At 45.8% G+C, this 13,648-nt stretch overlaps 1 protein-coding gene across 2 annotated transcripts in view; it reads right to left on the reverse strand.

The window, feature by feature from the left end:
- Nucleotides 1-3,017: 3,017 nt before the first annotated feature.
- Nucleotides 3,018-13,648, reverse strand: part of Taf1b (TATA-box binding protein associated factor, RNA polymerase I subunit B) — a 62,657-nt gene continuing 52,026 nt past the window's right edge. For both annotated transcript variants that reach the window (XM_036171023.1, XM_036171022.1), the window contains exons 11-15: nucleotides 13,264-13,310; nucleotides 11,578-11,668; nucleotides 5,933-6,003; nucleotides 5,212-5,434; nucleotides 3,018-3,523 (exon numbers count right to left, since the gene is read on the reverse strand). In XM_036171023.1, the coding sequence (XP_036026916.1) occupies nucleotides 3,322-3,523; nucleotides 5,212-5,434; nucleotides 5,933-6,003; nucleotides 11,578-11,668; nucleotides 13,264-13,310 (634 nt within the window). In that variant the 3' untranslated portion in view covers nucleotides 3,018-3,321. The remainder of the gene's footprint in view (nucleotides 3,524-5,211; nucleotides 5,435-5,932; nucleotides 6,004-11,577; nucleotides 11,669-13,263; nucleotides 13,311-13,648) is intronic.

Here is a 13,648-nt window from a genome sequence, read left to right on the forward strand (position 1 = left end):
CACCTGTCTAGGCTCCCACCCAGCACTAGGGTGACAGCTATGTGCTGCTGAGCTAGGCTTTTTAACTGGATGCTGGGGATCTGAACTCAGGTCCTTACGTTTGTGCAGCGGGCACCTCCACCACAAAGCCATAGCCCCAGCCCAATCCTGGGCGGTTTTTAAATTAAGAAACTATCCTTTGTGAAATTTAATCACTTAATGCAGTTAACATGAACAACCATGGCGACAAAAGGTCATTATATTTAAGTCGTAGTTTGACTTTAAAAGGGATACTCCCTTGGAAGTACTCACAAGCCACCCAGCTCCCCGAAAAGATTCACAAGGCATGCACTGGTTGTTCCAAAAGGAAATGACTGTCCCAGGAGAGCAAAAGGCCAAGTGAGCCAACATGAGGGGCTCTTCATTTACTGAGCCTTCTAGGCCATGGGTGTTAGCAGCTCAGCCGGGCACACCATAGGCAGTAATTGTGCACACACTAAGAGCTCCTTAGTGCATTTCATGAGAGACTGAGCTGTGTGAATTTAACCAGCTTTCAAGAACTCAGGGGGACCGGGTGGTGGTGGCGCATGCCTTTAATCTCAGCGCTCGGGAGCCAGAGGCAGAGGCAGAGGCAGATGGATCTCTGTGGGTTCAAGGCCAGCCTGGTCTACAGAGCAAGATCCAGAATAGCCAGGGCTACACAAAGAAACTTTGTCTAGACAAAACAAACAAGCAAACAAAACAAAACAAAAAACAGACAAAACACCACAGAGGCGTGTTTTAAGTTAAAGACAACAATAAAACCGCTTACCAGCTGTGCACTGGAGATAAAAATCTCTACTCTTAGCTATCTGTAGCAAACTCCTCATGGAAATTCTGTTCCCAGTCTTCTAGAAGACTGGGTGCAGTGCCCCTTCCCAGTATCTTTCTGTGTGTACACAGAGTCGAATATGTGCCAGCCAATGGGGCTGGGGTGTGGGGATAAGAATTACAGGCACTCTACAGTCGAACTCACCATCTGCTGGCTGCCGGGTGTCAGGGCCGGGTCCTGGGCTCTCCCCTCCATTCCAAGGGTCAATGGCAGGCAGGCTTGCTGGGGCCCCCCAAAACCACTCTTCAAGAGGACGAGGCACTTTACCCACCTGAATCCAGCACTGCAGTCCCAGAGTAATGCCCGCTGCTCCTGTGCATGGGAGCCAGAGCTGCAGGGAGGTACGCCTTTTAAATGCAATGCCAAGTCTCAGCCTACCAAAGAACACACGTATTTCAGAGGGGGTTTACTAATAGCCAGCAGTGGAAGTGTCCAAATTGTACCAATGCTCATGGTCGTGTTTGTGTACTAAAAAATGGTAACCAGGTCAAAATCCATTGGTACGATTGAAGTGCAGTGGGCTGCATTGGCTTTGAAAACCTTTACATTTTGGAGACTGCCATGTGCTGCTCCAGACCTTGAGCCACTGTGCCTAAGGGTCAGTGCACTTGACTGCCAGGCAAGCTGGGTCAGGGTGTCCACCATTTGTGCCGCCTGGCCATCTTGGATCTAACTCCTTACTGATTAGATCGGAGCTGACTCCCATAGATGGAAGCTGGACCCATTACTAACGAGAGATGGAAAACATGATAAGGTCTCAAAAAAAATCCAAGACCGTACAAAAGAAGACTCCAGAATGTCCCTCTTGAACAGAGAACAAAGATTTATCAACAGAATTTTAGCATATCAGCTATGCCTCAATCCCAGATGGTTTAGTGAGGCAGGAGAATTGAGTCAAGGCTATCAAAATGTTGTCTCAAACAAATCTAAAAACACTTAATATACAAAACAGTTGACAGATCAAGGCCAAGGGAGAGGTATCCCAGGAATGCAAGGTTGGTCCGCCATCTGGAATTCCGTCAGTGTAAGCAACTGCATTAGCTGATCAAAATGAGACCGCCAATCACCCCAGAGACGCCAAAAAAAAAAAAAACAAAACCGTTTGTTGTAAAAGGACAGGCTTCATTACTGATTTTCAAACCAGCAAACATAAAAAGAACTTCCTCAGGCTTCCGCTTATATTTCCCCAAAGGTTCCCGTGACAAACGAGATAGAACTTCTTCTGGCCTTGAATGACTACCTCGTGGGTCCCGCTCTCACACTCTAGCCCATCCTGACACCCCCAGCAGCTGGCCGCTCTTGAGTCGGTCACCCGCTGTGCTTGGTCCCTCTGTGATGAATGAGTTTCCCTGAGGTGGCACAGCTTGTTCCCTCTGCTGTTCTTCATGCAAGTTGGTCTCTGTTCAATGTCACCTCTCTAGAAGGCCCCTCAGGCGTGCTCTGTAGAGCGCCCTTCTTATCACTCACCAGTCACCCCACTGGTTCCTGCTTGGTTTCATTTCCCTCACGACAGACTACTATCAGCTCAACTCCATCATAGAGCCTTAAAGCAGCCGCTTGTTCAATACTGTACCCCTGGTGCCTAGATCAGGACCAGAACGTGGCGGTTCTCGGCGTTTGCGGGAAAACAACTTTCAATGGCCCAGCTGTGTGTCACACCTCTTTAAAACACCTGCCGAGCTACTGTGTGGAAAAGGGCATTTCATCGGTATTTCTTCACTGTGAGTGAGGTGGAGCATCATGTCTTTTCAGTGCGGCCTTTGAATTTCCCTAGTCCTTTACCCGCTGCTTTGCAAGCACCATTGCTACATTAAACACGGTTCCTTTGTCCGGTGTATGCTCAGATACGTCACCCAGTTTGTCATAGTGATGCTGCTCATCTTTTCTTTTGGCTTCCAGGTTTGAGATAAGCTCAGGTCTTCCCCAATCCCAGGAATTGAAGCATCCATACTGTTTTCTCAGAATCCTTACACATAAGAGGAAGTGAATGCTTATGTGGTCCAGATCTTTGATCCATCTGGGATTTACTTTACAAAGGGTAAGGAATAATCTAATGTGAGAAGTAAACTCAAAGCCAATCACATTCGTGCAGACTTGTAATCCCCAATTCAAAATGGAGATGCACTGAGGCCAGCCTGGGCTACAATAGTGAGTTCCAGGCTAGCCTGAGCTGCACACTGAGTTCTAGGTCTGCCCTACGTGGCTAGTGTTCTTATCTTGGAAAAAGAAAGTTGAGCTTTAAAATCCAATGAATACAAGTGTTTGGCGGTCGATTACATAATGCTTTAATTTTCTGAAAAAAAGCTTTTATGAAAATAATTCAAAATTCACCTATTTTACAATGCATAGAAAGACACATGTCAACATGTATGTGTGTACAACAGTGAATTTCCCACAATTCCCTGGAACGTGGCACAAAGATCTGACGCTATCCTATAGCGCACCCTTCCAAGCAAGCCCCTGTATGGTTCTCAGTGTCTTCTTACTTTCTTCGGTCTTGATCTCTTTTTTAATTCATTGTATTTTTTTTCAAAAAGTTTCTTTTCAATTAAGCTCACTTCTTCATGGAGAACAGAGGTCTTTACTCTTAGTAAGAACGAGAAGATGCTTAGTATAAACTGGTAACTCAGAGAAAAATTTGATTCTTCATAGGTTGTCACATGTTTGCAGTAGCTAGAATGGGAAGGAAAAAGGTAAATTATCTTTCAATGGTAATTCAGAAACTCTGGCATCCATCCATTGACCACGCCGCAAATCCTTTTTTGACAGTAGATATGGTTAAAACAGTATTTAGGACTCAGAGGAAAGCTTGGGAAATTTGCTGAGGCTCCTTAATTATACAAAGAGAAAACTCTCACGGTGTCTGTGATTGCTAAGCTGGAGATGGGAGGGGGCTCGTTGTACCAATCATGATTTCTGAAATGTTTGATCTAGCCTGTAGTCACAAAGACAAGTAAACACACATCCCCTGGCCATCATTCTGAGCTGTGTGACCCATGTGGATGTGTGCCCTAAACTCCTGAGGGTTTTGGGTTGTTTTTTAAGGAATGAGAAACCAACAATCACCAGTTTGCTAAACCAGCAGGAATTCTAACTACACACTCTCATATCCATTCTTACATCCACAGCTAAGTGTCATCCTCATCGAGGAAACTTCTCTTTGCAGTAGATGGGGGCCAGTCCAGAAAATCACAACCAATCAAAATGCAGAGGTGTGGAGCCCGGTCCAAACAGGCTCATCTACAAAGCGGGCTCATCTACAAAGCGCTCCCGCACCTCAGGCTCAGGGTGCATAGCAGAGGAGGGGGTGGGGAGACTGTAAGAGGCAGAGGACCGGGAGTTTGCTATGAGATGTGTCTCCTAATGTCAGAAGCTACACCCACACAGCCTCACAACCACGACTGCCTAAACTCAAGCTGAACAAGGACAACAGACATGCCAAAGTGGATGGGGAGGAGAAGAGCCCATGAGGCCTCGACACTACACAAAGAACTACAGACAACTGAGGAACACTGAGAGCAGGACAGTCTCCCCAGCGAAGAGCACAGCAATGGTTGTCCAACAGCAGACGGTCAGCCTATAAGTAACACTACAGAGACTGAGCAGGGTGTGTTTATGTATTATACATGCGCGTGCATGCATACACACACACACACACACATATACACAGATACATACATACAAGTAACACTACAGAGACTGAGCAGGGTGTGTTTATGTATTATACATGCGCATGCATGCATACACACACACACACACTCACACATATACACAGATACATACATACAAGTAACACTACAGAGACTGAGCAGGGTGTGTTTATGTATTATACATGCGCATGCATGCATACACACACACACACACTCACACATATACACAGATACATACATACAAGTAACACTATAGAGACTGAGCAGGGTGTGTTTATGTATTATACATGCGCATGTATGCATACACACACACACTCACACACACATTCACACACACATATACACACAACACTATAAAGACTGAGCAGGGTGTGTTTATGTATTACACACCCACACTCACACACATATATATACACAAGTAACACTATAAAGACTGAGCAGGGTGTGTTTAGGTATTTTATATATAGAGAGATATAGATAATGTACACACACATATATACACATACATACATGTATGTAACAATGAAAAAAGTGCAAGGCAGTGAATCTGAAAAACAGCAGGGAGGGGTTTTGGAAAGGTCTGGGAGGAAGAAAGGGAGGTAGGAAATGGCGTGATTATATAAGAACCTCAAAGAAGAAAAGAACACTCTTCAGGCAGATCTGGAGATCTCATCATGCCTCATACTTCTGGAGTTTTGAAAACATGCGTACCTTTTGCAGAATCTCTGGGTACTGAGCCAATACAGTGAGTTCTTGGTTATCAAGGACTGGCCTTTCTTTATCAGGAGTCCCTGCAGGCTATGGCCATGGAAACAAGGGCAGTCAGCAACCTCTTCAGTCCAGTTGAACTGAAAACTTGAAGGGTCCTTCTTTTCCACCACAGGCGTGGAACCAACCAGGGCACTAAATTGCTTTTGAAGATTTTTCACCATTTCTGCAGATGGAAGGCAGAAGCAACCGTCAATTCACAAGTAAAGCCTGGAGTTCATAAGAATGGACTAGTGTTGGTTTCTTAGCCTCTGGGGGTGGGGGTGGGGCAATCTGGCCTCCAACCCTGGAGCACATTCACACCAGCTGGTTTCATAACGGCAATAACATGCAGGTAGCATTAGGTGAGGCTGGAGCTGCATGAGGGGCCTCAGGAAGTTACTTAACAAAGATTTAAAAAGAGCACCAGACCATCTCAGGGCAAGCTTCCCAACAGCGCTCTCACAGTCACAGAAACTGTGGGTGAACTCAGATTTTGCTGGGCCCTCAAGCTCTGCTATGAAGAGGCAGACAAGTTCCCAGAACGGGGACTTCTATGTGGTGTCTCCTTTGAAGGAGACAGACATGAGAACATCCCCATCGAGTGGGAAGCGTGTTCATGCACCGGCTTTCCATCTGCAGTCGGTTGGGACTCCCAACTGTACACAGGGAACCCAGCACTCACCTCTTCTCTTATAGGCGACTGACTTGTCGATGTGTGACCGGTAGACTGGTCTTTCGGTTTTCCAAGAATATCTATACAAGGCAGGAAAGAAGTGGAGCAGAATGGGAGGTGACTGCCCAGACCCAGTCCAGAGACAGAGGCAGGACCCGGAGCTCAGGGGCTCTGGGCATTTGTCTCCAGCCTCTCAGCGCTTCCATCCAGAAGGAAGCACCCATGAGAGCCAGGCGGTGAGAGAGAGCCGGGGCGGTGAGAGCCGGCCGGTGTCATGCTCCTTGTAGGAGACAAGGACCCTTCAGGAGCCATTATACAGAATACAGGAGAGACGTTTCCATCACCACACACTCCCTTGCTGTTTACTCTGTTAATCTGTTCTCCTGCCTCCACCCCAATGCTCATCACGGAGGGCTGGCCTTAGAAATCGGATTTTGAAAACTCATACAAAATAGACAGACAGTGCCAGTCTCTCCGGCACACGGTGCCAGGAAATCTACCCTCTTCCTGGCGAGAAGAAGAAAGGAACCAAATTCTAGCTTGCCAGACCTAAGAACATCCCTTCGCTGAGGCAAGCTGATCTTGTCTAGGGAAGGCCAGTCAGGTATGTTCATTGCAGAGGGGTGCTGGGCTGAGCAGGTCCACAGGGTCCCCCCTCCCAGGGCATAGGCTAACAGCAGTCACCTGCTATTCCTGAAGGTGACTGGTGACCACAAATGAACAGTCACATAACCATTTCTGGTCCAGGCAGTTAGTAAACTGCCCAGGAGGGGCTGCTGGTGTGGGACAAGACAGCCACGTGTTTCTAAGCTCCTGTCCATACTTCCTGTGCTTCCTAAAGTAGGAGACTTCCAGAAACTGCAATAAAAAAAAAATTCACCTTGATTCAGGCCACTGAAAAAAATAAAGACACCATAACAGCACAGGTCAGAGGGTCTGGCCTGCTTCTGCAAGTGTCCAGCAGCCCGAGTGACCATGGAGGTTCTGGAAGGCATAGGCTGTCTTGTCTCCGTTATGCCCTCTAGGGCACACAGTAGGCATTCAACTTAAGTGTTTGTTAATATGGAATAGATGAATAAATAAGCCAACAAACATGTGCCTGCCTCAGAGGTACTCATAAAACAACCAGAACTTTCTGGAAAAGACACTAAGGAGCAGGAAGCCAGAAACACAAATGTCTCCATTTACCCTATCAAACTCCCTTCATTCTTAAGTGTTAGTTAAGAAAACATACGTATTAAAGAAATGCTCAACATCCTTAGTCATCAGAGAAATGCAAATCAAACGACTCTGAGATACCCCCTTACACCTGTCAGAATGGCTATGATCAAAAACACTAATGACAGTCAATGTTGGAGAAGATGCGGAGCAAAGGGAACACTCCTCCACTGTTGGTGGAAATGCAAACTTGTACAACCACTGTGGAAATCAGTATGGCAGTTTCTCAGAAAATTGGGAATCGATCTACCTCAAGACCCAGCCATACCATCCTTGGGCATATGCCCAAGGAATGCTCAATCATACCACAAAGAAACATGCTCAACTGTGTTCATAACAGCACTATTTGTAATAACCAGAACCTGGAAACAACCTAGATGCCCATCAACTGAAGAATGGATTAAGAAAATGTGGTACATCATGAAACTTGCAGGCAAATGGATGGAACTAGAAAATATCATCCTGAGTGAGGTAATCCAGACTCAGAAGGACAAACATGGTATGTACTCACTCATAAGTGGATACTAGATATAAAGCAAAAGACAATCAGACTGCAACCCACAGATCCACGAAGGCTACCTAGCAGGGAGGACCCTAGGATCACTGTGCCTTATAATAAGTTTTGGTTTTGCCCAATCACTGGGCATGCTTTAGTGAAACATTTCACTATTAGGGTAAGAATTTGTACTGTATCAAGCTGATAAAAGGATATGCTGGCTGTACTTTCAGGAGGGGAGGCCAAAATCTTTAGATTATGGGTTAGCCTATAGAAAATGTCTGCCATAAATCAAACAGTGAAGGGGAAGATGAATAGGAATCTCACTTACACAATATAAGTAAAACATAGCTCTCTGGGGTTGGGGATTTAGCTCAGTGGTAGAGCACTTGCCTAGCAAGCGCAAGGTCCTGGGTTCAATTCTCAGCTAAAAAAAAAAAACAAAAAACAAAAAACCAAAAAAACAACAACAAAAAAACCCCCCAAAAAACAAAAACAACAACAAAAAACCATATCTCTCTGAACAGATGAAGATAGGTTTCTTCTGTATCCTAGAATCTAATCAAAATTTATATGTATAATTCAGCTATTGTTTAGCTTTAAAAGGGTTTATTGGGAAATGTTATCATTTTTACCATTTTATACAGAGAAAATATTTTTCAGTTTCAAATAACTCTGGACTTTGGAATTATAACCTGTTTTTGTTTGTTTGTTTGTTTTTTTGAGACAGGGTTTCTCTGTGTAGCTTTGCTTCTTTCCTGGAACTCACTCTGTAGTCCAGGCTGGCCTGGAACTCATAGAGATCCGTGGTGGGATTAAAGGCATGCACCACCACCACTGGCCAGCTATAACCTGTTTTTATGCTTAAAAAAACAAAACAACAAAACAACAACAAAAAATAACCCGTTTAAGTGGAAAATGCTGAAGGACCACTGAACTCGATGTTGTATTTACATATCTATATCAGTATAAAATAATGATTATAAATGTCTGTTTAAAAAGGTGAAGTGCAAATGTGAATATAACAAGAAGTTGTAGATTTTCAGCACTGTACATAAACTCCTTTGTTACAAATAAATATTTATGCTTCTAAAGAAACATATGTACACATAGATTGTTTAGTAATGTTAGGATTAAGTAACAAATATCACTTTACCCAATTTAAGAACTGAGATTTTTTTTCTCAAAGAGTAAAAACATTCAAATTAGCTGGGCATGGTGGCGCACGCCTTTAATCCCCACACTCGGGAGGCAGAGGCAGGCGGGTCTATGAGTCTGAGGTCAGCCTTGTCTACAGAGTCAGTTCCAGGACAGCCAGAGCTTCACAGAGAAACCCTGTCTCGAAACAAACAAAAACAACATAACACATCAGTGAGGTGGTCATTTAGCTCTGTGGTGAGTATGATTCTCTAAGACGTGTTCTTCAAATTATTCTTTATTTTCTTAAGTGATAAGTGTAACAAGGACCCCATACGGTCACATACTCAGGAACACCCACTACTAAGCTTTCCTTAGGAGTTGGGTCTAGATGGGTCTTTCTTGTGGCCACCACCACAACCAAGGGGCCATTACTGCCACCCCAGGCCACATGCCCAAAAGATGGGACAGGCAGCGACTGAGGATTACAAAGTTCCAGCTGTTGGACGCCTTTCTGCAATGGGGTCCCCTCCAGACGTCTGCCCCCATTTGCCTGCTTCTCCAGCACACAAAGGTTCCCAAAGAGACACACCACAAAGACCTTGCGTTTCTAGCTAGACCCTATCTACCATGCTTCCCTCCTCTTTACACAGTTTGTTCACTGTCTGAAAAAAAGGATCAAGGTATAATGTACATATAATGAAACCCCTTTCAGGGAACTTCCAATTAGCATTCACACCTAGCTGTGTAATCACTGCTGTGATTAATACACACAACAGCCCCATCACTCCAAAGGCCAGGCCCCTTAGTAGTGGATCCTTCACACACCCTTGACCTTGGGCAACCACGGTCTTTATCCTGCAAGCCTGGCCATTTTGAGAATGTGATATAAATAGACTGATGCGGTGTGCAACCTCTGGGCCCTCCGTTTAGCACATAAGACATTAGGAGTCACTGCTGGCTGGATCGGAAGGCTTTGTACTCTCAGTGGGCTGCATGGCGTGGATGTGCCAGTTACTGTCTCATCTCTAGCAAAAGTCACAACAAACATTTCAGTAGGGACTTCTGCGTGAAGGTAAATTTTCATTTCACTTGAACTTTTCCAAGCAGCTGTACCGCTTTGTACTCCTATGCTTGGTGTGTGCAATTCTAGTTTGAAAGTGGACCCCTTCAATGACACTGGCATCTTTTCTTGTGTGTCCTGTACATCTTCAGTTTTTCATTTGAAAAATCGAGTTGTTTTCCTATTTTTATGAATTCTTTATAGTTTATAGATGAAACTCTCTCATCATATATATGATCTTCAACCATTCTCTCTCTTTGGCTTTTTTTTTTTCAAGACAGGGTCTCATTATGCAGCCCTGGCTGTCCTGGAGCTCACTCTGTAGCCCAGGCTGGCTTTGAACTCAGACCCACCTGCCTCCGCCTTTCGAGTGCTGGGGATGAAGGCATGCGCCGCTGTGCCCAGTCTTCAACTGCTTTCTCTAAGTCAAGGTTTTGTTTTCTCTTAATTACCGTTGGAGAAACTGTTCCCTCTGTGGTCCAATTTACCAATTTCTCTTTTATGGATCATGTTTTCGATGTTATAACTAAGAAAATTCTGCCTAACCCAAGAGATCAGCAAGTCTTCCTTCCCTTTCTTCTTCCTTGGTGTGCGCACATGCACGCATGTGTGTGTAGGCCAGAGGTCAACCTCAGGAGCCCCTTCACCTTGTTTTTTGAGGACCTGGGGCTTGCTGACTAGGCTAGACTGGGCGGCTGGTGAGCCCTTGGGTTCCTCCTGTCTCTGTCTCCCCAGTGCTGGGTTCTAGGTGTGCACTCAGCACATCTGGCTCTTTACATGGGTACTGGGGATTGAACTCACAACCTAATGCTTGCTGGCTGCGCCATCTCCCCCAGCCCAGCAATGAGTTCTTCTACACTTGCTTTGAAACTTTCACCCAGGCTCTTCTCAACCCTGGGATAAGCTGGCAGCTGCCAAAGCAGCCGACCAAGCTGCTTTTTTTGTTTGTTTGTTTGGTTTTGGTTTTTCGCGACAGAGTTTTTCTGTGTAGCTTTGCGCCTTTCTTGGATCTCGCTCTGTAGACCAGGTTGGCCTCAAACTCACAGAGATCCACCTAGCTCTGCCTCCCGAGTGCTGGGATTGAAGGGGTGTGCCACTACCGCCCGGCTACCAGCGTTTTTCATAATCTCATGCAAAGCATCATGATTAACTTCAGAAAATGTGGTAATGACCACCTCATAGCCCAAAAGATGATGTCCAGAGCAAAAGGGAGGTGTGGGTTCCATCCCATGTAGTAAACAAATAAACAAACAAATAATTAATTCATACTGCAGGGTTAGAATTAGTTGTACATCTTAAAGTACTGGCATTTAGCTACATCAGGGGAGTATTTTGTGATCAAAAGGAATAAGTCTATTTATAAAAATCCATTTTCCAGGGAGACACTAGGCCAACCCAGGGAAGAGGCTGTCCAGTGGATCCCATACCAGAACCGTCCTCTACAGTGTATGATAGTGCTAACACACAATGGCAGTGGCAGCCTCCGCTAACCGGTGTCAGTCACCGCCACCTGATGTGTGGGCACAGAGCCCCTGGGCATGCTGAACACCTGCCTCTTGGTATCATCTATGACAACCCATTTTCACATAAACTTATATATTCTGCCTTCCTTTAAAAAAAGAAACAACTAACTGGAATGTACACAAACAACATTTCTGGAGAAAGGTCACATGCTGCCAAGCATACACTAATGAGTGCAGAGAGAGACACAGGGCAGGTGAGGCAGAGGTGGGGACATACTTGGCCCTCGCTTCTTCCCATTTTCGTCTTTTCTCATCAAAAGTTTTCTTCATAACTTGGTACCATTTTCTGAACTCAAACTGTGGCTTATCTGAAAGAGATGAAATCCATGCTTAGTAGTGGAATCCATGCATTATAATAACACATTGTCCCATCTGAGGTTACTCCTAAGTAGAACATTCTCAGGATAACTCTTGGAGAGCAGGAGAGAGCCACAGTCTCCACACTGGCGCTCCATGCCCACTGTCCCTCTCTCCATGAGACTATCCTGACATCTTTTTACACGTTTCTCCTAGGCTTCAAAGGCTTTCTGCTGCCTCCTGGAGAAGGTTGCTACACTGATCTTTCCAACTGGCCAGTCTCAGCAAACAGTGCAGCCGCATAGGCCGTACAGCCAGAGAGAGGAGGCCACCCAAAGGGCTGGAAGGGCCGAGGAGAACTGAGAGTTAAGTCAACTCAAGTTCTCGGTCCCCAGGCTCCTCACGAGAGAGGGTTGAAGGGGACAGAGGGGTGAGGGGGACGGAGGGGCGGTACCCAGGGCAGTGGAAAGCATGGACACAATCCTTGTGCCGTTGATGGCACAAGTCAAAGCGCCCTCTTGCCCACATCTGCATAGCTGACCATCACCTCTACCACTGAAGGAGCATTAGGAGACATCTAGTTCAACGTGTTAACTATGTACGTGTTACCGTGAGCCCTGGAGGGAAGGAGTGCTTCACTTCACATATATAATGGGAAATGCATGACCTGAGAATATTAAACCTAAACTCCTAAAACTAATGACCAAAAATCTTTCTACAAACAGAAACCACATCTGAATTTAAGTATTCACATGGACACAAAACTGCACCGAGTCATTCTTGGGCTAGTAACTCTGTTCCACATCAGAGATAAACTCTGAAAAGGCAAGTATGAACTGAACCTGGGGGCAAGGATTGTAGCCCAGTTACCTGGGAGGCTGAAGCAGGGGGATCGTAAATCAAGTACAAAGTGACACAAACCAACATGGGCAATTTAGCCAGACCTTGTCTGAAAATAAAAAAGCAAAAAGAGGCTGGGGGTAAAGTTCAGTGTAAGAGAGCTGGTCAAGCCATGCAGGAAGCCCTGCGATCTTTCCATAGTAGTTGTCTGTCTGTCTATCACTTACAAAGTGCATGCCAGCCAGTCATCTAAGGGTTTGTAAACGACAGCAGTTGAGCAGGGACAGACATACTCAGGCCATCAGTTATAATTCCACGTGCTAAGTATCCCGGGGGAGTCTGGGAGCAGTGATGGTGGCAGCCAGGATCAACTCCAGCTCTGGAAAAGGGTGGGGGTGTGGAGGGAGGGGTCTGGGGAGCAGGCCGAAGAGGTCTACTAACGCTGCTCACGGGAGAGTGGAGAGGTACCTGCCGAGGCTGAGGGCTGTGGGGATACCAAGGTAAGCACTTTGGAAACCAAGCTGCTGCAGAAGCTCATGGTCTGGTCTGGCCAGCGAGCAGGAATTAACAACAGATGGGTCCTGAACCCAAGAGAAACCACCCCAGTGTCTTGGCAGCCACAGACATAACAATGAGATCTACAGACGGAAAAGACAGCACAAGGCCCAGTGGGTGCACACACAGACACATGCGCGTGTGACTCTCTATCACTGTCTTCCACATCATTTACAATCACTTTGAATCTGACTGATACAAAACCACGTACCTTCTCTGTGTTTTTCATTATATGCTTCAGCAAGACCAGAGTAAGACCTGGAGACGATAAGACACAAGGCGATGTCTTTAGATGGCATGTGGCTGGACACTTCATTTTTTATTTTATTTTGGTTTTCTGAGACAGGGTCTCACTGTGTAGCTCTGTGTAGACCAGGCTGGCCTTGAACTCACAGAGATCCACCTGCTTCTGTCTGCCAAGTGCTGGGATTAAAGGCGTGCCCCACCACACCCAGCCTGGACAGTTAATGCTGACTTCTGAGGAGGAGGCACAGGGCTGGAGAGGCAGTCACTGTCCTGGCAGAGGACGGAGACCTTCAATCCTTGGGGTTTCTAAGAGGGTGACAGTGCAAAGCACCTTTCTGAGAGATGTGCTG

This window comes from Onychomys torridus, chromosome 21, assembly GCF_903995425.1.
Source record: "Onychomys torridus chromosome 21, mOncTor1.1, whole genome shotgun sequence".
In the NCBI taxonomy this organism is placed as follows: domain Eukaryota; kingdom Metazoa; phylum Chordata; class Mammalia; order Rodentia; family Cricetidae; genus Onychomys; species Onychomys torridus.